We start from the raw sequence: 22,989 nt of genomic DNA on the forward strand, positions 1-22,989 counted from the left end.
CTCAGGCGGGGCGAAATTTACATCCGCGTGGGCTGCATACAGTCAATCGAGTGGCCAGGAGCCGCGCCCCGCGCGGTCCTACTACTTTTTTTGGACGTTTAAGATAGCTATCTAGTTATTTAAAAAATTGAATGAAGGTAGTACTCTAGCTCGGGGTAACTTCACTTGCTTTTCAGTAATAGATCACTACTGATCCGAGGTTATTCCATAACAGAATGAAACTAGGCCTACGCTGGTAAAGCTTGATTGAATCGTGCTTGATAGGAAGAACTCCTAGCGTGCTAGGGCGTCAGATTCTAGGAAATTGATATAATTATAGCTCTAACGGGCTTAGGACTCGATTAAGCGACCATGTAAGCGTTTCAATATAGTAAAATACCCAATACCAAGAGGTTGTAGAAGATATAACGAATAGGGTAGTATAAAGACTAGTATAATATTACTTTACTAGCAAATTTGATTGAATCGTAATATTAGATATCTATTATAATTATCTCATATTAGTGACCAATATTTACCTTGCCTATTGAATCACTCTACGGCAAGCCTGACAAGCAGGCAGGATGAGATGGAACAGCGAACGAGCCAGCAAACCAATGCTGCAAGGTTGATTTCTCAGACCGTTCACACTAAGAAGAGCAGTGTGTATAGATGCTCCGCTTTTTGGTGTTGCAGATACCCGCTTCAAGTCGGTACGTATAGCATCTGTGACGGATTAATGCCTTCCACAAACTTGGGATGTGTGCTGGTAAACTCCGATCTAAGGCCCCTGCCATCTGCGGTCGTGAAGGTCTCAAAGATGGGTCGAATTGGTAGATCATCGTTTTCGTCGCGTTCCAGGATACTCTCACCCCATTTCCAGTGGACCTCGAGACAGCAAGATAGGAGGCCCATTACATCGAGCATTTTGTCCTGGGGACAGAAGTGCATGATGGTTAGCCGGAGCTGGGGGCAGCCGATCTGATCCAAACAACTCGGATGGGTCTTTTGGAAAGAACCCGTGACAGGTCTCATGCATTGCGGAATCTCGGGGAATGCCCTGGGGCTCGGTGATATGCGCCACTTCGCATAGACATAGACCAGCCACCCCATGGCGAGTACCTCTGGATCGCGGCAATTCCGTACACGAAGAGATTGGTGAATGCTGTTGGCAAGAAAATTACGGCGGGTGCCATGCACCAAGTGGAGTGGGAAAGGTAGATGGGGACACTCGGCGATTAGATTTGGCCGTGAAAGCCTGGCGCAGGTGGCCATGCTAGCGGCCGATCGAAGGTCATCGGAGGAGGAAGTGAGCATCCAGGCGGGAACCAGGGGTGAAAGCACCTCAAGATCTCGAGACATTTGCTGCGTCCAGACAAAAGGCGGAGCTCCGAAATTGGCAGCTGAAGATCGGTCAAGTGGGATCCCGTAGTTTCGTGGCTCTTCGCCAGAAGTTGAGTCACAGGGATCAAAGACTTTTCCGATTGGGTGATGACAGTCGCTGAGATGGAAGGATCGACAATGGGGAGCGCAACGTGCTCGGTAGAAGGGCTGGCAGAGGAGGCATCCAGAAACAAGCCTACATGATCAGGAGCACCATCTGTTGGCTTAGTTGTGGTAAATTAGAAGCAAGTCGAGGCAGGTCGCGAGGCCGCTGGGTGTCCAGGCTGCGGAGGAAGCAAAGAGGCCCGGATATGAATATCCACCCCGGTCCTATCAAAACTGGAAGAAGGTTCATACATAACCATTAATAGAAATGCCGCCAACATTTCGTTCACATTCCGGGGTGAGAAGCACCGCCGGGAGGTAAGCAAGCTCTGGAAGTATTGGAGAGCATGGCGGTAATTGCTGGTACCCGTTTTCAAAGGGATCAAGCATAGAGAACAATTCGCGGCACTGAACTTGCAGTAGACGGTGCTTTGCTAGAAGAATGGACAAGATAATCACAATACTTTCGGTTCGTTAATCGATAGTTCTTACCTCGCTCTCTTCTTCATGTGACTCTTGAGCGCTAAGCCAATCTATTGATTGTGAACAATTTCTTTGTTGTAAGAAATATACATTTTCGTTCAATCAAAGGATCTGGCTGCCAATGCACCCTGGGCTAAACCTGTGGTACATTAACGATAACCCCAAATACCAAAATCCTTCATCAAAACTCTGGAATAGTTTTAGAGGAAGAATGGTGTGGTCTTTTTTTCTGTTTTTGTGATTGCTTCAGACTGTTGACTTCGAATATTTGCTGGATACCATACTTCTAAAAAGTTCTTCCATCCTGCAACATTCAACGGGCTTAGTCTGCCCCGCCCCCCCCCCCCCCCCCCATATACTTTTGAGTACCGCTATGCTCATTCAAACTCATTTCGACTCTCCCAGGGGGGCGGGGCTATCCACTGGGGTCTAGATCGCTTCTCTCACGGAGTGATTTAATTACGGGGAAATTCCGGTAAAAATAAGCACAGCACAGACCTTTTCAACCAAAATATTTATATGACACACAAGTGATCACCACATCTTTTCACTTATTCCATTTACCGGGGTGATAGATCAGTTACAAGAGCGTAGCACGGAGGATGCTGAAGCCACCGTCAATCCCGATTCGCCCTTGCTTTTTTATGGCGGCCGTACAAGGATTGAGCACTGGTACACAAATAATTCTTTTAAAGAAATGCTCTGAAAAAAGTGGAGTCATCTATCAATGTTCTTTTCTTGCGAATAGTCTCCACGCATGTTTCGAATATGATCCTGAAACATCTTCTTCAGGTAAGAAGGCGCCTTGGATTGAAAAAGAACCTCCGTATGTGGGTCTCACTGGTTGCGTATTTCCGGAATTGATACTACTTTTAAGTCCATTTTCCGATGATCTGCCCCCCCCCCCCCCAGCGCCAGTTAAATAAGCATGTCTCGAATTGAACATAGATGCGAGATATTGACCGAGAGTCTCACCCTGATTAGCTATATATACCGGGGTATATTCCAGCTTCTCACTTCAAGTCAAATCAAGCCTGGTCTTTAAAGAGAATATTGGTCGCTTTCCTTTCTATTATGCATTCCATCAAGTTGCTTGCGCTGCTAGCAGCACCAGTTCTTGTAACAGCCACCCTTGACCCAGCCTCATCAAACACCAAGGGATACAAGCCTTCCAGTCTCAATTGCAGTGGTGAGTAGTATATGATATCTAGAACAAAATAACATACCTCCATTGTCTCCCCTGAATGTCATGCATCTATATATCGTGAAATTCAAGCTGATTTTTCAACTAGCTGCCAAGGTCTCCACTGCCATTCAAGCCGCAGAATGCTCTCATAACACTCGCACCTCGGAGACCCAAACCTTCGCCGTCTTCGAAACGGACCATCAATATGATTCATACAATGGGGCTCCCTACGGGACATGCAGCGCCTACACCTGTGATCCTCCCACCAGTTCTGAACTGACGGCGGATTCGGACTATTGGATCTTTTATTGGAGCGACGATGGAGAGGACAGTGGTTACGGGACAAGCTGTATCAAGGACCCTCAGACTGGAGAGTGTGGTTGCGAGAACTCAGATGGAACATTCGTTGCTGGCAGTGACAGCTGCACTTAGACATACCTGGGCACGCCTGAATTTAGAAGCGCTGTAAGGGTATTGGCACATCATAAAGCAAAGAAAGCTTCCACCCAATATAAAAAGGACGATGGAATCTCTGAGGTCCATCTGGACTCGCAGACTTTATGTATAGAAACTACTCTTTAAGAATGAATTCGACTTACTGTTGAAACTTTGACATGTTATACAGTTTTTCGGAATGGGGAGATCCATTTAAAATGGGTTTGGCTTTCTCAGGATTAGTAGATTTCAGAAAATATCAAGATGACACAAAAGAAGTGTAACTGAAACAAGATCTGAGTTCTCGATAAGCTCTAATAGAAATTGATATTTATGATCTGATCCAAGGATAAAAGTCTGATTTTAGGAATTCCTAAATCAAACTTCCTCGATGTCAGACCGAAGGTTCAAATAGCTGTCCGGGCTCTTAGCGCCAGTCCGAGAGGTCATAGTAAGAGAAAATTCCAGATGCAGTGAAAATCGCTAAGGACTGTCCAATCTCCTTGTTTAAAACTCGTACTACCAACTTGAAGGTCTCCTGGGGCGACTGGTGAAACGCGCAGCAAAATTGGTGGCGTTTCGACGGTCGTACTTTACATCTGATTATGCTCAATCGGGCATGCCATTTAGACTACGGTCTACATCATCAAATCTTAAAATAGATATAATACGTAATAGTACGGAGTTGATTCAAGTTCTTCATTCACCTTGTGGAGAAATGGAAAAGTGAGTAGATTCAACTACAGAACTTCGACACCTCAGGTGTCGAGTGGTGTGGACACCTCTACGTTTGGTGGGACTGGTCGTTGAGTTGGACGCTGCCTGCGCAAATGTCTGCTTGTACTTACGTCAATGTTCGACGATCTTTTACGCAGCTATGCAGCTCTGTCTTTATTCAGTCTCATGCTCGGAAGCAATTATCGATGTCCACTTTCAGCCCCCTTAATGCAAAGATGCGCGGTGATACAGATAGAACCAGCGAATCTCGATCATCATCGATCATCAAGTATAAGACCCGTCAAGACACAGTACAGGCTGGTAGAAAACGTCGAAGACCTTGGAAGATTCTCCTCGGCATAAAGTTGTTCACCAACATTATCGGGAATGTCGTTATGTGTTTCCATGACCCCTCCCTGCTGCACGTATCTGTTAAGCATCTTCAAGTGGTTTGTGCGTAATCTGTAATGCTTTTTCCCGTATGGGTCCCGCTAGCAATATTGTCCTTGGTGGCGGCATAGAGGTCCAGGACAACGTATGATTCTGTACACATCTCGCTAAACTTTATAACCGCCGGAAGCTTGCTCAGCATCTATCTCGGTGTCACGTTCTATAATATTCCTTTAGTAACAGATGTTTTTCCTCTTTTGTCGCTGCTGGAAGTCGGCTATAGTCATCTATATAGTGCAGTGGGGAAATGGCCAACACTAGGGAGATCTCTGATTGGAAGATATCTTTCTAGTACACAGTCTTTACAGGATATGACTTAGCATCTCCGATAGGGAGAGAATCAACTTTCACACTCTCTTCGCTCCATCTACTTCTGCTTTCCCTTTTGGGAGGCTTCCTCCATCATGGTGTGTAATGGTTTGTCGGTCTGTTCGCCGACCTATCTCATCCTGCGTGCATTCTCAGGCTTGCCATAGAGCGCCCTGGTTCAATAGTTAATAGTTATCTCAATTTGGATCTTCTTGCTAAGACGGTAAAGATTAGCCCACTTCAGCAGCTGGTTTTCTACCATAGTCTAATCAACACTAGCGCCTTCAAAGCCCTTGATAAGATTAGACTAGGAACGTTCGTTTACAGAAACCACTAGGTTGGTATCGTCTAGTCTCACCCGTCGGTTATAGGCTATCTTTCTCCGCAGAATATTTCCAGCCGTATCCTTTATCCGCTCCCAGTAAAAACTAGGTAGCAGGGCTAAGTCTTGCTCCGTGTTCTTTGCTACCACACGGCTATTCAATTTTACCCCCCACTCGATCTGGTAATGCACATAATCTAGTCCTCCGTCAACCACCTCACCTTCTTACATAAAACCCAGTTTATCGAATTGCGGGTTGTGCAACGGTGATGAACTTTCACTGAATATTAATATTTCGCGGTCGGGGGACGAGCAGATTACAGATAGCGTCTATTCACGGCCAGATGTAGAGGCATACGAGGGAGTCGGGTCCCGTAGATCAGGCAGGCGAGGTGGGTAGATGTCATCAGTGTCGAAAGCAGCATGAGCTATCCCCTGCAAGCAGTAAATACTGCTGAGGAGCCTGTTTATGGTACCATCATACATTAGCTGGAAACAAAGAGGAGTATATGTCTGACAGGCTGAGTACTGGTGATCAGCAGGATCATTGGTCTTCTGTCAGTCCGAATTTGGAAGATCGGCCCGTGCAGTCAGTTTGTGGGGTAAAGACTGACGATGCGGTGCTAGGCTCATAAAGCTCCGGATCTCTTTCTCAGATACATGAAAGGCTTTTTTAGCTTGCATGTAGAATTGTACCCGGCCCGACAGATCGCGTTCTAGGGCACGAGCAACGCCTGTTCATGGTACGTCCCGCGCAACTACCATACTGGGTGTCTGTCAGAGCCCATGCTTTCCCGCAGGGTACGAGAATCATCGGGCAAGGCTTTTTGCCAGAAACTTGCTTAGTATAAATATTACGGGATTTCCGTTCTTCCATAATCGAGCCTTTGCATCTCTATCGGGTCGGTGTTTAGAATTCAGTGATCACCAACATCCTGGTGCGCCCATTTGAGATCATTGATAACTGTCGACATAGACCATCCAAATCTACATCTTTTTTTCAAGAGATTAGATCATTTATTTTGGAGAAACCAATCATTTGATATACTTATAATCTTAGATACCAATTTTCGAGACCAGCTGGCAAGCCGTTTTAGACAGCTGTACAATTCTTTTTTTTGGTGATGCCACAGGCACAATAATCACAAAAGTCCATTTCTCGTATATTGTTTTGGGTGTACTTAATAGAGACAATTTGAAATATCGCTCTCGATAAAATTTTAGGACAAGTAAAAAAGGAAATCTCCTCAGACCGAGTTTTGACGATACCAATCGTTCACAACAGTTTCAATATATGCGCGAAATTCATTCTGGTCCTTCTCCGGCGCGAAAGACTTGACAATAATGCTGACAATGCTTTCAGCATCGACAAGGCGAATTCCACTTTGGTTAATATCATGCAACTCCTCCTTGGTCGGGAAGGTGTAGTATCCGCTTGCCTCTGCATTCTGTGGTGTTTTGGGTAATTGCTTGCCTCTTGCAATTTTGTCAATCGCGTCCACTGCCACTCCAACCCCCATACTGTACACATCTTCCATAAATGCCAGCATTGATTTGGAGTAATCAATAGGGTGCTCTCGAATATCTATCACGTCTCCGGAATCCCAATTTTCATCAATATCGTGAAGCGAATAACCAAAGTGGGTTTCTTTGTTCTTCATGGCTCGGACCGTGGTCATTACTCCGCGGTAAGCAGGAAGCGTCCCAGGATGGAGGTTGAGTAGGCGCCGAGGCTGAGAAAAATACCGGATAATATCTGTCTTAAATCGTTGATAGCATCGCAACGAGAGGCCCACGTTGATATGGTGCTTGGCGAGGGTCTTGATGAAAGACATTTTGTTAACATCCGGTACCTCTTCAACGAGAATCCCATATGTGTCTCGTAATTGATACACTGTTTTATGGGTGGCACCTCGAAAAGGTTTATCTTTAAAGTAAGGAAGGATATGGTGCTGTAGCAGTTCTCGTTCAAAGAATGCCAATTCCCGAAGGTCAAAGGGAGTTGCGCTGCGGCTAGCCCTATGTTTTGGTAGGTAGATGAAAGGCATATGCCCGGCAGCGAGGAGTTGGGGAACCAGTTTGCTGATCATAAGGTGGGAGAAAAGATCCGATCCACAGAATATTGCCACATGCAATGGCCGAGCATAGGGCTCTTTTGTCAAGGCGTAGGCAATCCGAGAAGCGTGGGCTGCGATCCGGTCGATCGCACTTACATAGAAATGTGTGCCACGTGTTAGCGATCCAATGGCATATAATCCGGGTGATGCAGCCAAGGAATCAAAATCGACAGCTAATCCACCATTGGGGTGAGCTGTTGCAAGATTGTTTTTGAGTGTAGACTGGATCAATGGTGAATGGATGCGGTCAAGGTGACACTCTTGACCAGTCGCTTCAATCACATATGAGGCCTCGACGATACCAGAGGAGGTCTGCGCTTTGAAAATGCCATCCCATTCGATTAAACTTCCTTGAACCACCCGAAGCTGTGAGCTTTCTAATAATTTCATAATTTTCTGGGCGTTCTGCACTGGCATCGCATGTCGGAACCTCATCCAAGTGCTGTGATACTTTGTCATAAAAAGCTGCTGACTTCTTGGGGACATGCAGTTCCAATATCTCTCAATCACCGGGGCTGTAGCGCGGAGAACTGCCTGCCATTCAACCCGACCAGCTTGTGCTGCTTGGATATCCTGCTGCAGCTGCTTCACTGGCGATTCGTCATCGACAATCCAGCTCCAGTCTCCGTTTGTTGCTTCCGACAACTCCTCTACCACACCGCTCATCACTTGCAAAAGGCCCTCTTCTGGATTTGCTTCTATTTGTCTGGCAAGTTCGTGCAATACATAACGACGTGAATAGGGAGCTTGGTCTCCTTGAACCTTAGGTAGACGGCCACTGCGAGACATGAGGGTGATGGTACCTCGATGACCGTTGTCCACAAGATACGTGACAGTGTCAACTGCGGATAAACGAGAGCCAACTACAATAATTGTAGCATCAGGAGGAATTGACTTCAGTTGAGGCAGAGGCCATGGACTCGGAAGGAATCCAGGGAGGTTGATGAGCTGCGGGTTGCAAACAGCTGTGAAATTCCCTAGTGCCAGAACAACGGCTTGGGATAAGATTCTTGTGTCATTGTCAAGAGTCAAAACAAACGTTCCATCGCTTGATTGATCAATATGATGGGCCTCTTGATGTATGACGGAAAGATCCAAGCCAGCCTGTTTGGCCTCTTGAGTTGCTTCGGACCAAGTGTACTGGAGATATTCTCCATAATGTTCACGAGATGGAAAATCACCCTCATCCAGGTTTTTACGCCACTTAGTAAAATGTTGTGGCTGGTCAAAGTATAAGCCCATTGTATCGGTGTGCATGTTCAATATAGTGCCCACACAGGCGTTGGAATATGCCAAACCCGGGCCAGGAGTTTTGTTCTTCTCCAACACAGCAATTTTTCCAAGTTGCTTTCCATTCTTTGCTCTTTCAATCAATTGAAGAAGTACTGCCAGTCCACTGGCGCCTCCTCCAACCACGACAATGTCGGGCGTTGAGGATGATGAGGAGGCAATTGTTTGAGGTAGTATTTGAACCATTTTGAAGAGATAGCGGTTTGTTGGTCGCTCTTGCCCAGGCCATGTCTACCAGTCTCGGTTCTTATACTTCTCTTCTTGGAGACTTCAAGCTCCCCAAATGCTACCCCTCAACTTACAAAGGAATAGGCAACCGATAATGGCAAAAATACGAGATTCATGTAGATCTGTGATGAACGTTTGCAGGACCAAGATGTTTCAAAAGCATCAACGGGCGCCATTTCTATGCTTATACCCACTTTTTAATGCAGTCATCTCCGTGAATGCAACCTTTCATGTCGGTAATCATGTGGCATAAATGTAATTTACGGGTATTTTGAAATAATGGAGAGTTTAAGCCCAAAAATGAGATCTTCGCTTCGATATAATTCGATGAGGGAAAAGCACGTCAGTTTTGCAACCTGCATGAGCGCACAAAAGAATATTGAAGCCCCAAATATTATCCTGTCATGTAATACAAGAATAGTTACTGAGTGATTTTTGTTTACTATGACAAGTTTTCATTATTCAAAAATGATGGTACGAGACAATTAGTGGACATTCACGAGGATCAATACGCAAGAAACGTCGATGAAAGTGTATATGTGCTCTGGTTTATATTGCCTGACTCAAGAACAAGAACGAGATGTAACTGAGGCATTAACTTGGTATAAATTAGCTTCGAAATCTTGCCTCAGACAATAATATACACTTCCAATCCTTTATATATAGATAGTCACTCCGATTCTCATAATTGAGTTGGCTCTGTTTTCCAACAACTAATCATCCGACCAATTGATTTAGGCCGAAGTACCTCCCTCAACATTGACCTTCGGTTTGAATCCTACTAGCTCAACTATCATCATGCGGATTCCTGCTGGCGAGACGGTGTTTCCGGAAACCCTTGCCAAAACCATGTTTGGCCGGATTTCTGAGAGAGTACGTCAATCTTCCAAACGTCTCTGTCTCGCCGGAGTCTTGGCGAGCGACGACGTTGGTTCCCACCAATATGCGGTATGGACTCAAGAGACTTGTCAAGCTATGTGAGTAATCTACAGTCAGTTTTAGAATTCCTGGGATAGTCTTGGCTAAAAATAAAAACCACAAATAGCGGGGTGGACTTTTGTCTCGTGCAGATTTCGCCTTGGAATGTGGCGACGTACATCAAGGCGCTAAATACGAACCCCTGCATCCACGGCATTATTGTTTACTATCCGATATTCGGAGATGAGAGAGATGATGACATCAAAACTCTCGTCAGCCATACCAAAGACGTTGAAGGCCTTAATCGATGGCCTTTGCGCAATTCTCCGGAAGTCACTGAAGCTCGTGGACAACCGTGCCTGGGGCCCACGCTAGTGCCTTGTACACCAAAGGCAGTGGAAGCTATTTTACAGTGGCTGGCCATCCATGATCCGAACCTCCCGACAAGGGATCAGCTGAATAAGTGGGAGATCTGCATCATCAATCGCTCCGATGTCGTGGGATTACCCCTCGCCCAAATGCTAGCGGGACAGGGGGCGCGAGTCTATAGCGTCGACGTCGCAGGGGTGCAGCTCTTTTACCGAGTCAATCATCCATGGGGAAGCGGGCGCGTGGAAAGGATGCATTCCGACCTGACTTTACGAGAGGCTGTAAGAGCGTCTCGAGTGATCATCTCGGCCGTCCCGCATCCCGCCTTCAAGGTAGAAACAAAATGGCTACAAGTTGGCGCCATCTGCGTCAATGTTTCTTCAGCAAAGGTATGTAGAGCTAACGGGGCTTAGAATAACTGTATATCTCCTTCATCCTTGCCCAATTTGGAAATTATTAACGAATTTACCCAGAATTTTGAACCGGATGTTCTCGACATTGCATCTAAATTTGTGCCGCGAATCGGGAATGTAACGATCGCCAGCCTACTGGAAAATCTTCTCTTGTGTGCAAGACAGGGCTGAAGGTGTGGTACAGGCGTGTTCGAGTAGATAATGCTTACCCCGAGAAAATCAATCCATTGTGCAGTCTTGAAAGTCTTGGCCCTGCGGGGACCCGTTGCGCGGAACGTCTTGGACATAAAATTTGAATTGTTGCCTAGAATAATTCCTCTATTTTTAAAACGCTACCTCAGAGATCCCGATTTTGGTTCTATGGGAAAGGGCCGATCTGCACAGAAAGTAGGGCTAGAATGTCCGGGGATCCCAAATCTAGATGTCTCCGATGTGGTCGCAATTGCAAGCCAAGATGACCGTCGACCCACCAGGGCACGACGTATAGTAGGGTGAGAGGGCGATCAAATCTTGGCCGTGACGGTGGCTCCAGTTTTCAGCAGCCGAGCACTCACAAGAACTAAAGCACCCAGAAGAAAGGTCAATCCGCCCCAGATCTGGGCCCCGATGTAACTGTGGGCCCGCGCAATGAGCGCGCCACCAAGAGGGGGCCCTGTCAAGCAAGCAAAGCTCACAATGGTGAAGCCCATGCCGATGCGTGTCCCCGTCTTACTCAAGTCCGGCGTCAGGCTTGAGAGCGTCGAAGGCCAGAGACCCTGTACCCCATTGGAGAACATGCCATACAGGACAGCAAAAACGTACAGGCCAGCGGTTGAGTGCACTGCTGCCCAGCAGAACATCATGAGACTGGCCCCAACCGTTAAAGGGATGATAGTATTGAGCGGACCATAATACCGGTCCGCCAGGTACGCGGGAATGAGCCGGCCGACAATTCCTGCCCCGTTGGTCACAATGATCAGTGTGGTCGAGTCTGAGTAGGACATGCCAAGAACAGTGCGGCCGAAAGCACCCACATAATAGAAGGCAAAATAGAGGCCCCAAAAGTTCAAGAACATGCCCAAGCAGAAAAGCACGTAGGTTGGCTCTTTGAAGGCAACCCAATCGATCAGAGGCCCGGACCGGCGTGGGGGCAACCGTGTCTGGAGCAACAACGTGGCCGGGATACTGGTCGCCAGCATCACAAAGCCCAGCACGCGCACCGTCCAGCCGAATCCAATACTCGGCATGAGGGCCTTGACCAGCCCGGGGAACAGCATACCTCCAGTTCCGCTCCCGACTAGTCCAAACGCCAATGCAAAGACCCGGCGCCCGGAGAAATAGGTGGCCACAAGTCCCATTACGGGGCAGAACTGCAAGCCACTGCCAAGGCCAGTACAGACCCCCTGTGCGAGAAAGAGCTGCCAGTAACGCGTGGCGAGCGATGTCATGAACACCCCCAGAAGCTGCAAGACCACCCCGGTGTAGTATACTGGACGAAAGAAGCCAGCATCGAGGGCCCGGCCGGAAAAGGTCCCGACGAAGAAAATGAGGAACACCTGCACGGATCCTACCCAGGAAATGGCTGACGGGGAGACCCCGAGCTCTGACTGGTAGTAGGCTTGGAACACGCCAAAGCTGGCGATGTATCCCCAGGTGTTGAACGCCACCAGGTGGCCCATAACGGCCTGCGTCCATGCTTTCACACCTCCATCAGGCGGCGGGGGAGGACCTTGGGCTGCCGGCGATGAGCGGTCGAGCACTTCGGGATCTGGATCCTTTTCGGCCATCAGGAATGCTGTAGAGGGCGAAGCTGGCAAGCGTGCAGACCAAGAGAGTTAGGATGGGGGAATCAAAGAAACAGGAACAGAAACAAAAACACGGGCTTCAAAGGGCAAAGGGCGAGTCTTGATGCCGAAGTCGGTGCATTCCTAGCTGCTGTGCCGGGTTTATACCCATCGCAGGCGATCTACGCGCTTGGCGACTGGGAGCTCAAGTTTCCTTGACACATAGTTAAGGGGATATTTAGGTTGAAACTTGGACATTTTCCTCAATAACCCCTGTCGTTGCAGTAGTCGTGCTGCAATCCTGGGCAGCATTGTGGGCCACGGGCCAATGAGCCATTGAGAGGTGTGTATATTATGCCTCACCCATCCTCGAGCAACGTTGTGTTCTCAGAATGCCAAGCAACGGCTGATCGTCGCCTTCGGGTTGAAAATATTCGTAATATTTTTCGTAACTTAACTAGTTAACTAGTAACTAATTAGTTTACTAATTATTTAGTTTTCATCCCAGTTGTTTTACATCCTAGATCAGAACATTAGAGAGAAACTCTATAACGGGGCGGCTGGCCTAATGGTAAGGCGTCTGATTTCGGTTCAGAAGATTGTAGGTTCGATCCCTGCGTCGCTCGTTACTTTTTTTTCTTTCCAGTGGCTCCACTCGAAGCCACCCACATAATATAGGGTCAAACGGTCGCGGGATTTTCCGATCTGAGAGGTCCAAGGAAGGAGACCGTGGCGCACTTTCGGTGCGACCCCTGGTCGATCGCGCAAGACCCTTGGCAAACTACTCATGTGGTGGCTCCCGACAATGGCCTCGTTCATGCGACTCTGCAAGTGCTGGGCCCCTTTTATCCGTTTACTGTTGCATTGCATGATGATGACTGAAGGATTGAGAGAATAATATTATGACATAAAAATATCGGTCTGGCCCCGATGTGGCCGATCGCATCTCCAAGGGACGAATACAAAAAAACAAAGGGTGCGAGGAAACATGACAGTCGCCACGTGACTGGTCAAAGGCAAGAACTTCGAATACACAGCATAGCGGCGGCGAACGTTCACAAGTACTCAATGGACTGAGATTCTCGAAATTTCAAATATTGGTATGGCTTGGTTCAATTTTCATCGGTTCATCTGGCGAACATCCGCCGACGAAAGAGTTGGAGCAAATGCCATCTTCCTAAGTTTTCATCAACCAAACGAGCATCTATACCGCATCGCACCTCAGTAAACTTACTCTTAAATTGTTCCATAGCCTAGGCCCTTTATCTTCTTTCGTATGCGATCTTGGATATTTAGCTAACCAATTGAGCTGACGGCGTCATGAGTTGCGTTCCGTCCCGCTCGGAAATTATCCCTAGGACGATCAAATATATATTGTCACTATTAAACCTGGTCAAGGTCTTGAAGATTAGGTCGTCAGTGCAGCAAGAACATTGGCATCCACACAATACTTGTTTCTATATATTGCTAGATATCCCTGCACATCACTCTCATGCGCCGAACAACATTTGTGCCCACGACTAAAAACGCTTTGACGCTGTCTTTTCTATTACTGGCACCGGTTCTTTCTCTTTAAAGAGCCTGAAATTTCCCGTCAAGGACCATACGGATTCATATAGGCACCACAGGCTCCTGTGCATGCCAGATCCAATTTGTGACCCCCACCATTGAATTTTGAAATGGGTTTCTGGAAACATCTTCAATCATCTCGGCAATGTGATTCTCAGTCTGTTGCGAAAGGTTCATGCTCGGGCCGTGTACAGCGGTTGGGGACCACTTCAATGTGGTTCTCAACAAAGTCTGCGGGTCTTGTCCGCCCCGAACTCTACAATTTTGGCCGTGCAAAAATGGTTGGGGGAACGCTCTCTGGGCCAACCACGGCAAGATGAATAATCGAAAATAAACCCGGGATCTATAAAGCTGAATTTGATGCCGATATAGAGACATATTGTATTGCACTATTGGACGGGTTAGCAAACTAATTGTTACAGTCATGGAATCTCCTCGGATGACCTTCTATTTTGACATTGGCAGTCCTTTCAGCTATATTGCATTCCACGTTTTGCAGGTATCACTCATTTCTTGGAAGGTCCTCGAAAGCATGATTACAGCACTGACAGCATTGCAGAACTCCCCTGTCTTCGCAGGATGTGCAATTGACTATGTTCCAGTCCTTTTGAGAGACCTGTTTCAAAAATGCCAAAATTCGCCGCCAATTTCTGTCAAGAGTATGTACTACCAAGGGCCCAGGTCATCTCCCACAGTGAAAATCACGTCTCGGTAGTATATATTGATTTTGGTCCCCCCTTAGACAAGTTTCAGTGGGTCAATAAAGAGAGACTCTACTGGTCTAGTCGGTTCGGTGTGCCAATGAGTGAGCCGATACCTAAAGGGTTTCCCGCATCGACGGAAGATGCCCAGGTTGCGCTCAGCTTCATTGCTCAAAGCTCATCCAACGAGCTTGTTAAGATCGCAGGGAAACTCTTTCACATGTTCTGGGCGAATGGCAATACTCATATCGCCAATCCAGACAACTTTACGGCCGTGATCGAGGAAGAGCTTGGCAGGGAGCTTGCAAAGATGGTAACCAACGCGGTATGTAAATATGAAACCCCGATCCTCCAACACTCAGATGTCTAATGCCTACATACCACCGATTTACAGACAGCCAGCTCGGAATCAAAAATTCATCTGAATGAAAACACTGAAAAAGCATTTGACTCCGGAGCCTTTGGTTTGCCATGGTTTGATTGTACAAATTCTGACGGCGAGGACGAGGGCTTTTGGGGTATAGACCATTTAGGTCGCGTAGCTGACTTCCTTCGCTTGGACACCACGTTAGATCCCGCATTCAAGGTTCTGCTATGAGGTGGCGAGATGCTCGAAGAATTTCTTTCTTAATCTCGTTAAATTATATGAATATACATAAATAATAATACACTACACAAATTATTTGCACGTCACCACGGCTCAAGACGAATAGAGGTGAAATAGCACCCCCAGAAATTGCAACAAAGGACATCTCAATTATGATAAGTGACTCAGAATGAGCTTGAAGTGTGATTTGAAAGTGCTATATATCTTGTTGTTTTTTTTTTCTCGATAAAAAACCGCCAGAGACATAATTAATAGCAGCTTGTATAGTCTGACTTTCGTGGTCTTCAGAAAACGTGGTTATGATTTGTAGCATTTATTTTCTTTCTACTTAGGATTTGTTCTTGCTGCTTATATAACATAACTGGGCGGCTGGCCTAATGGTAAGGCGTCTGATTTCGGTTCAGAAGATTGTAGGTTCGATCCCTGCGTCGCTCGTTATTTTTTTCCTCAACGATCGATATCTCTCCACCCAACCTCTCTTTAGTTCCTGTTGCTATATTGGTAGGACGAATTGAGATGAATGAGAAGATAGAGAAAGAAATTTATGATCTCAAAAGTTTCCAATCCAGTTGTTACAAACGTCTCTGGTAGGTTGCCGCGAGAAGTGGGAAATAAGAGCGACTTCGCTAAACAGACTGACTATATATGGAGCTCTCTAAGACTACAAGGAAACGGTTATTCCAAATCAGACCATTTTCTTTCTTCTTGGGAAGAATTCTACGGCCGATGCGACATTAGTGACTGCATGGGACTCCAGATAACCGATTGATAATATGCAGCTATATGCATATTGTTCGGAGGGGCCAAATCAAACAGGCACTTGCAGAGTTGAGGAAGGCTGGGGTGGACAAGTGGCTGGAAAGGCATACACCCAAGACGAATTTAGGCGGATAATTGGAACGATCTCTACTTGATTCACCCGTCTTACAACTACGCCGCGTGTTCCTCAGGAAGGGAGAGGGCGTGGTCAATCGAGATTTGTTTTGGCGGCTAAGATCAGCTCGCAGATACCAGGAAAGTCCTGCACTGAATTCAATACCGCTGTTAGAGAGCCATTTTGTTAGTTATTGTTAGTTATATCTAGTGGGGATAATATCGCCAAGAGCGTCGGCATTGCCAGCCGAACCCCCACGATCTTCGGATGGTCGCCCCGATCCCCGAGCTCTGTCGTTCATCTTCTTTGTGCGAGTTTCAACCTGCTCAAAACTGTGAACAGTCGGCACGAATAAAATAAAGGCGATATCATACTGAAGGGCGAACTCTTTCATGATGGCAGCTCCAGAGCGCACCCTCGCATTTATCGGATGTGGTAATCATGAGGCCGCCACCCCCCACTGAGTCAATACACAGTAGACTGACGATATCGACTCAGGAAACATGGGAGGTGCCATTCTGCATGGCATTCTCGATGCAGCATTCCCGACTGATGGGTCTATTCCACAGCAGTCGCGTCCGGTTTCCAATTTTATCGCTTGCACAAAGAGCGTCCCTTCGGCAGAGCGGCTTCAGGGATCACTCCGAGTAGCGCACCAGTCGCTGGTTAAGGTCACCTCTTCGCAAGATGTGCCCATCCAATTAATGAAAGATGCCGATATCCTTGTCCTTGGCTTCAAGCCTTTCATGGCCGAGGATGTGCTCAGCGCGCAAGGAGTTCGTGAAGCGCTGGCGGGGAAATTAGTGATCAGTCTACTCGCAGGGCAAACACTGCAGAATCTCGCGAGAATCATTCGAGGAGACAGCACATTTGGCACAGTTGCAGATCCGGTTCTTGTCAAGGTCATTCCCAACATGGGCGCCCAGTTTCGGCAGTCCATGACCATTATTGAAACGCCTGAGGCCCCGATCCCGCAGTACATGACGGAGGTGGTTGAGTGGATGTTTACTCAAGTTGGCAAGATAAAGTACCTCCCGCAGAGCCAGATGGATCTTGGCTCGGTGCTGGTTGGTGCGGCATTGGCGGCGATGACTGTGCCCATCGAAGGTATCTTGGATGGTTGTGTCGCCGAGGGACTCAAACGGCCAGACGCCACAGAAATGGTCCTATATGGTCTACGTGGATTATCTGCAGCACTTGAATCTGGAATCCATCCTGCAGTTCTTCGTGAAAGTATTTCTTCGCCGCGTGGTTGCACCATCCAGGCCCTCTTGACTCTGGAACGCGCAGGTAGTCGGGCGCACTATGCGGACGCTATCATTGATGGCACACAGCATTTGAAGAAAGCAAATAAATAGATTGATATAACTTAGATGATAGTATACTACATAAATAATTGAATCAGAGAGAGAGAGAAAAAAAATCAATATATGTGGTGGGGTATGAGGATAAGATGTGTATTTATTGCCCCCTGGGCGTGATCAAAAAGGTCCAAAATATTCCAAAATGCGCCGAAAGACAAGTTCCCTAGAAATTAATTGGCTATCCCCAGACATCATCATTGTCTTTAACCATGTCATCCTCATTTAACACTCGCAGATTATTCTGGCGCTCTTGGAGTCGTCGTTGATCCCGAGTCACTCTATGACCAGGTGTAAATGGAGTCACTGGGGTGAAAGGCATATAGGGACTGTACGGCGTAGGCATGCCTGTCATTGGTCCACCGCGGCCCTTCATAGGTCGTTCCAAGATGGTGGTCTTGGTTGCTGGGGCGCTCTGCAAAGGATACGCCTCGCGTAAAGGCAAAGAACTCGAGTGCGAATGGATGCTGTTTGGTGTCAAATTCAGAGGGGGTGGCACACGAGAGCGGCCAGGAGAATTCATCAGCTTCACCGGAGCAGGGGGTTCCACCCGAGGATTCGGTGGGGGTTGGCGAGGAAAATAGATCCGTGGTGACATAGGGGCCTGGTCGTTGCCATATGACTTGGATGCATAAATATCTGGCGAGGCCATTGGGGATGAAATTACCACCTTTTTCGGGGGCATTCGGGGGGACCGTAACTTGTGACTCTCAGATGTCGAGGAGCGAGAGTTCAAGTTGAATAGCTTGGAGAGGCGTGAGGACCCATTTGACTTGGTGGAGATGGGAGATTTCAGCGAAGACGCTGAAGCGAGGTCTGAGCGCGATCTATGTGGATCGGCAAATGGATTGGTGTAATGGCTGTCTGGAGATGTGCTCATAGAATCCGGTTCTTTGGTAGAAACATTGATTCCAGCTGCCTTCTGGGCGTCATGTTCCATGACAGCAGCATATAGCATCTCCAGGTCATTCTGGTTCCGCTGGCGGTCCGAGGCCACCACAGATTCATCAACTGTCACCATACTGCCGTTGACAGAGGGTTGGGAAGGATGAGAGCCGTGAGGAAGACTACCCCAAGATGTGTATCCGCCTGCCTTGGTCGGGCTAGCCAGATAGTGGGGAGAACCGGGAGAAATGGGACTAGGATCAATGCTGGCAGGTGATTTCAATTCTGGCTTCAGCATTTCCATCTGAAGAGTGCAGTTTGAAGACTGAACTGTCCGACGTAGCTTTCGTCCGACAAAAAGAAGGAGAGCGATGAGCGAAGCAACGAAGACGATGTAGGCACCAGCGATGCTTCCAATCTGAATCCCTAGCAGAGGCCTATTGAGGGGGAGGGGCTCATTTGAACGAGAGATGTGCACAGTGCTCAGGCCAGATACCGGAGGGATATGGGATGCCAGGAGGGAGAAGATCAGGAGACAGGGGATGAAAGAAGCGCTGGGGATGGGATTCATCGCCGGAACCTGTTCGTGACAGGATGATGATCACAGCGGGGAATTAAAAAGGGATGGAAATGAGTTTTTAAGAGCAGGGGCATTCACTTTGTCTGATCGACATATTGGAGCGGCAGTGCGGTCGAATCTGATGAGGGCGAACGGCACATTGTGTTGCCAGAAGGGATCCGTTGGCGGCCAGGAGGGAGGGGATCCATATAAAACATGGTGAGTCCCTGTGTGTGATAAGGTGAGCAGTGTGTCGAGTCTGCAGGAGCCACCAGTGAACTCGAAAGGCACTGGTGAAGCACTGTTCGACAGGACTGCTTCACGACCTGTAGTTGGTCGTCAATACGCGCCCGGATGCACGGCCGTCACCCCGCGGGGACCAGTCAGAAGCCGCAGATCAGCGTGACGAGGGGGTGATGAGACGTGATGAAGCGGATCCACCACAATTGGGCTTGGCTTTGGGCGGGGGGATTGAACTGATCCTGCCAGAGAAGAGCGATCGATGAGTGGTTGCAATCGTCTTAATCAACGTCCGTGCAAAACGGATGATCGGTAGCTTGAGTGGTTGAGCGAAGAAGTTCAGGGCCTCGACCACTTTGTCTCACGTGCATCTCGTGATGTGATTACATACTTCCCCAGTGATCAGTGACTGAGCCTATCCTATTTGGGCTCTTATGAAGACTTCAACTTCGAGAAAAGTTGATTGATCACGAGTCTGACCTTTGCCCAACCTCCCCCATTTCCAGTCTTCCGACAAGCTCTACGTGTTGACTGGGCTGGAATGACCATGCTATGTACCATTGAGAACTGGCAACTAGGCTAAGATTAACGACTAGGTCATGTTGATCTATAATGAGTTTTTCGGGCGTCATTGAGACTGACTGTCGTGCCTTCCGTGGCCGATGCAAGTGCTTGTATATCACGATGTCTCCCGAGTTCTTCCACTTCCTTCCCTTCACCCTTCTTGCTCATCACACCTTTCTGGTTCAGACTCCATGGGTCACAAATTCACAGTTATCACCGGAGTCAAATCCAGCAACTTTTACGAGCAAGGCAACGCTATCAATGAGATCTGGCTAGGTAACGTTGAAGTGATCTCCCGTCTTCCCTTTGGTGACTCGGATTTGGGACAAGCTGGCTGGCCATCAGGCGACTGGCCGAAGATCCCGTGGCATCAGTTTGTCATTCCACTCAAACGCGATCTCGAATCAAGCAATACCGCTGTCATGGCAAGCAACGGGTCTCTATGCACCTGCACCTGTCCAAAGATCAATGTTCCGGATTTCGGGTTTGGTTACTTCACCTTTTACCAGAACTGGGACAAAATGTATACCTTTTTTGCGGGGCTTGGGATGGCCTGGATGGGTTACTTGATGTGCCAGACCTTCATTCTAGCCAAATCCCATATTGGGTTGTCCGAAGAGGCGGACACTCTCATCTCTCATCCACAATCGCACATGAGATCCCTTCGATCTTGGGTTCTCCTTGCCGCCAAGAGTTTTGGAATCGGCCTCATACTTTTCTATCTGGGTCTCTACATCCTGAACGAGGCAGGGTATCTTCTACTTGCTTCGGTGAAGAACATCAGTGCCCCGGCATTGACTCTTTTCATCATGACATACTTTGTGTGCAAGGTGACCGTTGAAATTTTTTTCGCATTCCTGATCGCACTTCTCACCTTGTTGTGGAAGCTCAGACAAAATCATGCGCGACATCGATTGCTTGATACAGAGTCATGCATAGCGACCGAAACTTCACTTCAGTCAGTGTATGTCAATGAGGACATGCAATGTCCAGAAAAACCTCCTCTAGATGGCGAGTTCGTTTAGAAAGGAGTGCTTGGTATGAGTTATAAATTCTTCAACGGCATTCTCATGTGCTTCTACGTTTTGATCTTCCACACTCGATGTTGATTGCAGCCTCAAGTGATCGAGACGTTGGCTGATGAAGTGGTCCGCTTCCCACATGCTTTGTTTCGCCGTTTGTCCCAGTTCCCGAATATCAATACATTCGGCTGCACATGCAAAGTCTCGAACGGTGGAATCCAGGAACGATATTTCTGTCACACTCATTACGCTCTCATTCTATTCAAAGAACACCCGGCGGGTACCATCAAGGCCCTAGCATGAGTATTTGCTATTAAGTTTCTTACTTTCACTGAACAAGGAAATTCATGCCCAAGCACCTGAGCAAAAAGCATTAATCCATTGGGTATTATTTTATCTATACAGTTCTTTAAAATGAACTTAATACGCTCATTTCCTCTCCTTCGAGAATAGATCTCGCCATAGTTCTTTCATTCCATAGCCCTTTTCTTTATCTTCCTCATACACGCGAACCGAAGAGGCAGATCCCAACGAGCCGAATACACTCGCAGACGACCCACTGGTCGAAACCGAGGGGCGTACTCGCTCTGTTGCACGGCGTCGAATTTCCTCCGCCAGCTGCGGTGCCACCTCCGCAAAACACGCGTTGAGCTCACGATCAAGATTGACATATGGTTTCTGGGCAGATCGAGGAGCTTGTAGGTTGTAAGAGCGGGCGATGGCATTCAGTTGTTTCACGGCAAGTTCATGGTAAGAGCGCTCTATCGCAAGATAATCGGGATCCCGTAATGGAGCTAGGTGCAGCTCCTCTAGTACGTCTCCGTTGCTGTGACCTGATTCGGCTGATACTTCCGACGCCTGGACCTTTGAGACGATCCGACCATCAGGAGTGATCTCTGAAAATGTGTGATCACTGACGCCGGTATTGCGCAGTGACGCTTCTATCTTGGCTTTTTCGGCCAGGCGGCGCTCAGCAGCAGCATATCCTCTGGCACGCTTCATTTGATCGTCCAGAGACCCGCCCTGGCTGGCAATCAATCGAGCAGCATGTCTCCTCCATTCGGTGCGAATGCGCTGGCGGAATCGACTAAGCTCCGAGGCCAGCTCTTGCTGCTTTTCAATCCACGGTGGCACAATCTCTTGTTTCTGGATAATCTTGTTCATAAAGTACTCTGTCGTATCGATAAAGGCGCTGTTGGCATTATGGTCTGTCGCTGTATTGATCCCTTTTCCACGACGGATGTTCTGGAATTGCCCGCGCGCAATGGCGTCCTCAATTCGTTCGTTGGCAAGCGATGACAAGCCTTGGATGGAAATAGGCATTGCGTGTGCGCCGGGCGTCAGTTTCTCCCTCATCTCGCGGCGCATCGCTTCCCGCTCGTCTTCTGTGAGGCCAGGTGCTTGGCTCATTGCATATGTGGACGTCCGCTCCTTTGCTGCCGCGAGGCGAGTGCCAGGGGTATGTTTGGGTTTTGGGGCCGGTCGAAGGTTGACTGGCTGTGGAATCTTGTATGGAGCGCGGATGGGTTTGCTAGCGTCATCTAGCATACGAAGTGTGGTATCTTGTACACTTTCTGTTCCTGTCCATGCTGGTGCGGCGGCGGTCTCGCGAGTGCCCTGGCCTGCGCTGGTCTGTATATACAAACACCCACGGATTAGTTGCTGCTTGGCATGATATTGAGATGTAATCACAGACCGGCATATTAAGGATTGAATGAGCGGCAGAATGTTCGCTCTTAAACGAAGCTGCCTTCACTCGCTCCTCAAGCTGTCTCTTCAGTTCTTCAGAGAACCCCGCCTGCTCTATATTACGCCGCGCAGATCGGCCGCCCTCTAACATCGCATCCTCGGCCATCTGGGACAGACGGCGAGACATAGCACCCTCATTCTCCTCCTTTTCTTTTTCAGAACCATTCTTGCCACTCTCATTTGTTTGTGTAGAGGAAGAATTTGTATTCTGTCTTCGTTGACATGCTGCCGAGAACCGCCCCGAAGCGGGAAGTGTACCTCTCGAGGCACGTACAGAGGCACGACACAGCTGAGAGCTCCAAAAGTGCCCTGCCATCATAGCCATAAGCTGTATGACTCCGTTATCCCCAGTAAAACAAATATCATGAAACTCCTTTGGCCGATCCGGGGT

General features: G+C 48.0%; 12 protein-coding genes across 12 annotated transcripts; 5 read left to right on the forward strand and 7 right to left on the reverse strand.

The window, feature by feature from the left end:
• Window positions 1-684: 684 nt before the first annotated feature.
• On the reverse strand, window positions 685-1,341 carry N7462_006998 (DUF3425 domain-containing protein; the record flags this gene model as incomplete). The annotated part of the gene is made up of 1 exon (XM_057078716.1): window positions 685-1,341. One exon carries the CDS (start codon window positions 1,339-1,341, stop codon window positions 685-687), a length of 657 nt encoding a protein of 218 aa, XP_056931386.1.
• Window positions 1,342-3,024: 1,683 nt separating this feature from the next.
• Window positions 3,025-3,568, forward strand: N7462_006999 (uncharacterized protein; the record flags this gene model as incomplete). Its single annotated transcript, XM_057078717.1, has 2 exons — window positions 3,025-3,139; window positions 3,243-3,568. The coding sequence occupies 2 exons, from the start codon at window positions 3,025-3,027 to the stop codon at window positions 3,566-3,568; spliced, it is 441 nt and encodes a 146-aa protein (XP_056931387.1).
• Window positions 3,569-5,354: 1,786 nt separating this feature from the next.
• N7462_007000 (uncharacterized protein) lies at window positions 5,355-5,855 on the reverse strand (the record flags this gene model as incomplete). The annotated part of the gene is made up of 2 exons (XM_057078718.1): window positions 5,355-5,593; window positions 5,708-5,855. 2 exons carry the CDS (start codon window positions 5,853-5,855, stop codon window positions 5,355-5,357), a joined length of 387 nt encoding a protein of 128 aa, XP_056931388.1.
• A 761-nt stretch (window positions 5,856-6,616) lies between these two features.
• Window positions 6,617-8,962, reverse strand: N7462_007001 (FAD-NAD(P)-binding-domain-containing protein; the record flags this gene model as incomplete). Its single annotated transcript, XM_057078719.1, has 1 exon — window positions 6,617-8,962. One exon carries the CDS (start codon window positions 8,960-8,962, stop codon window positions 6,617-6,619), a length of 2,346 nt encoding a protein of 781 aa, XP_056931389.1.
• An 840-nt stretch (window positions 8,963-9,802) lies between these two features.
• Window positions 9,803-10,875, forward strand: N7462_007002 (bifunctional methylenetetrahydrofolate dehydrogenase/methenyltetrahydrofolate cyclohydrolase; the record flags this gene model as incomplete). Its single annotated transcript, XM_057078720.1, has 3 exons — window positions 9,803-9,981; window positions 10,050-10,680; window positions 10,765-10,875. The coding sequence occupies 3 exons, from the start codon at window positions 9,803-9,805 to the stop codon at window positions 10,873-10,875; spliced, it is 921 nt and encodes a 306-aa protein (XP_056931390.1).
• Window positions 10,876-11,207: 332 nt separating this feature from the next.
• On the reverse strand, window positions 11,208-12,470 carry N7462_007003 (Major facilitator superfamily domain general substrate transporter; the record flags this gene model as incomplete). The annotated part of the gene is made up of 1 exon (XM_057078721.1): window positions 11,208-12,470. The coding sequence occupies one exon, from the start codon at window positions 12,468-12,470 to the stop codon at window positions 11,208-11,210; it is 1,263 nt and encodes a 420-aa protein (XP_056931391.1).
• A 1,939-nt stretch (window positions 12,471-14,409) lies between these two features.
• N7462_007004 (uncharacterized protein) lies at window positions 14,410-15,335 on the forward strand (the record flags this gene model as incomplete). The annotated part of the gene is made up of 3 exons (XM_057078722.1): window positions 14,410-14,695; window positions 14,779-15,062; window positions 15,132-15,335. Coding segments are annotated over 3 exons (774 nt in total), but the record flags the coding sequence as incomplete, so codon positions are not given.
• Window positions 15,336-16,311: 976 nt separating this feature from the next.
• N7462_007005 (uncharacterized protein) lies at window positions 16,312-16,612 on the reverse strand (the record flags this gene model as incomplete). The annotated part of the gene is made up of 2 exons (XM_057078723.1): window positions 16,312-16,385; window positions 16,471-16,612. 2 exons carry the CDS (start codon window positions 16,610-16,612, stop codon window positions 16,312-16,314), a joined length of 216 nt encoding a protein of 71 aa, XP_056931393.1.
• Window position 16,613: 1 nt separating this feature from the next.
• Window positions 16,614-17,576, forward strand: N7462_007006 (pyrroline-5-carboxylate reductase; the record flags this gene model as incomplete). Its single annotated transcript, XM_057078724.1, has 2 exons — window positions 16,614-16,653; window positions 16,717-17,576. The coding sequence occupies 2 exons, from the start codon at window positions 16,614-16,616 to the stop codon at window positions 17,574-17,576; spliced, it is 900 nt and encodes a 299-aa protein (XP_056931394.1).
• A 184-nt stretch (window positions 17,577-17,760) lies between these two features.
• N7462_007007 (uncharacterized protein) lies at window positions 17,761-19,035 on the reverse strand (the record flags this gene model as incomplete). Its single annotated transcript, XM_057078725.1, has 1 exon — window positions 17,761-19,035. One exon carries the CDS (start codon window positions 19,033-19,035, stop codon window positions 17,761-17,763), a length of 1,275 nt encoding a protein of 424 aa, XP_056931395.1.
• A 983-nt stretch (window positions 19,036-20,018) lies between these two features.
• On the forward strand, window positions 20,019-20,852 carry N7462_007008 (uncharacterized protein; the record flags this gene model as incomplete). Its single annotated transcript, XM_057078726.1, has 1 exon — window positions 20,019-20,852. One exon carries the CDS (start codon window positions 20,019-20,021, stop codon window positions 20,850-20,852), a length of 834 nt encoding a protein of 277 aa, XP_056931396.1.
• A 426-nt stretch (window positions 20,853-21,278) lies between these two features.
• N7462_007009 (DnaJ family domain-containing protein) lies at window positions 21,279-22,914 on the reverse strand (the record flags this gene model as incomplete). The annotated part of the gene is made up of 2 exons (XM_057078727.1): window positions 21,279-22,481; window positions 22,546-22,914. The coding sequence occupies 2 exons, from the start codon at window positions 22,912-22,914 to the stop codon at window positions 21,279-21,281; spliced, it is 1,572 nt and encodes a 523-aa protein (XP_056931397.1).
• Between the last annotated feature and the right edge of the window lie 75 nt (window positions 22,915-22,989).

Source organism: Penicillium macrosclerotiorum (genome assembly GCF_028827735.1).
Source record: "Penicillium macrosclerotiorum strain IBT 26536 chromosome Unknown utg000007l_segment0_segment0, whole genome shotgun sequence".
In the NCBI taxonomy this organism is placed as follows: domain Eukaryota; kingdom Fungi; phylum Ascomycota; class Eurotiomycetes; order Eurotiales; family Aspergillaceae; genus Penicillium; species Penicillium macrosclerotiorum.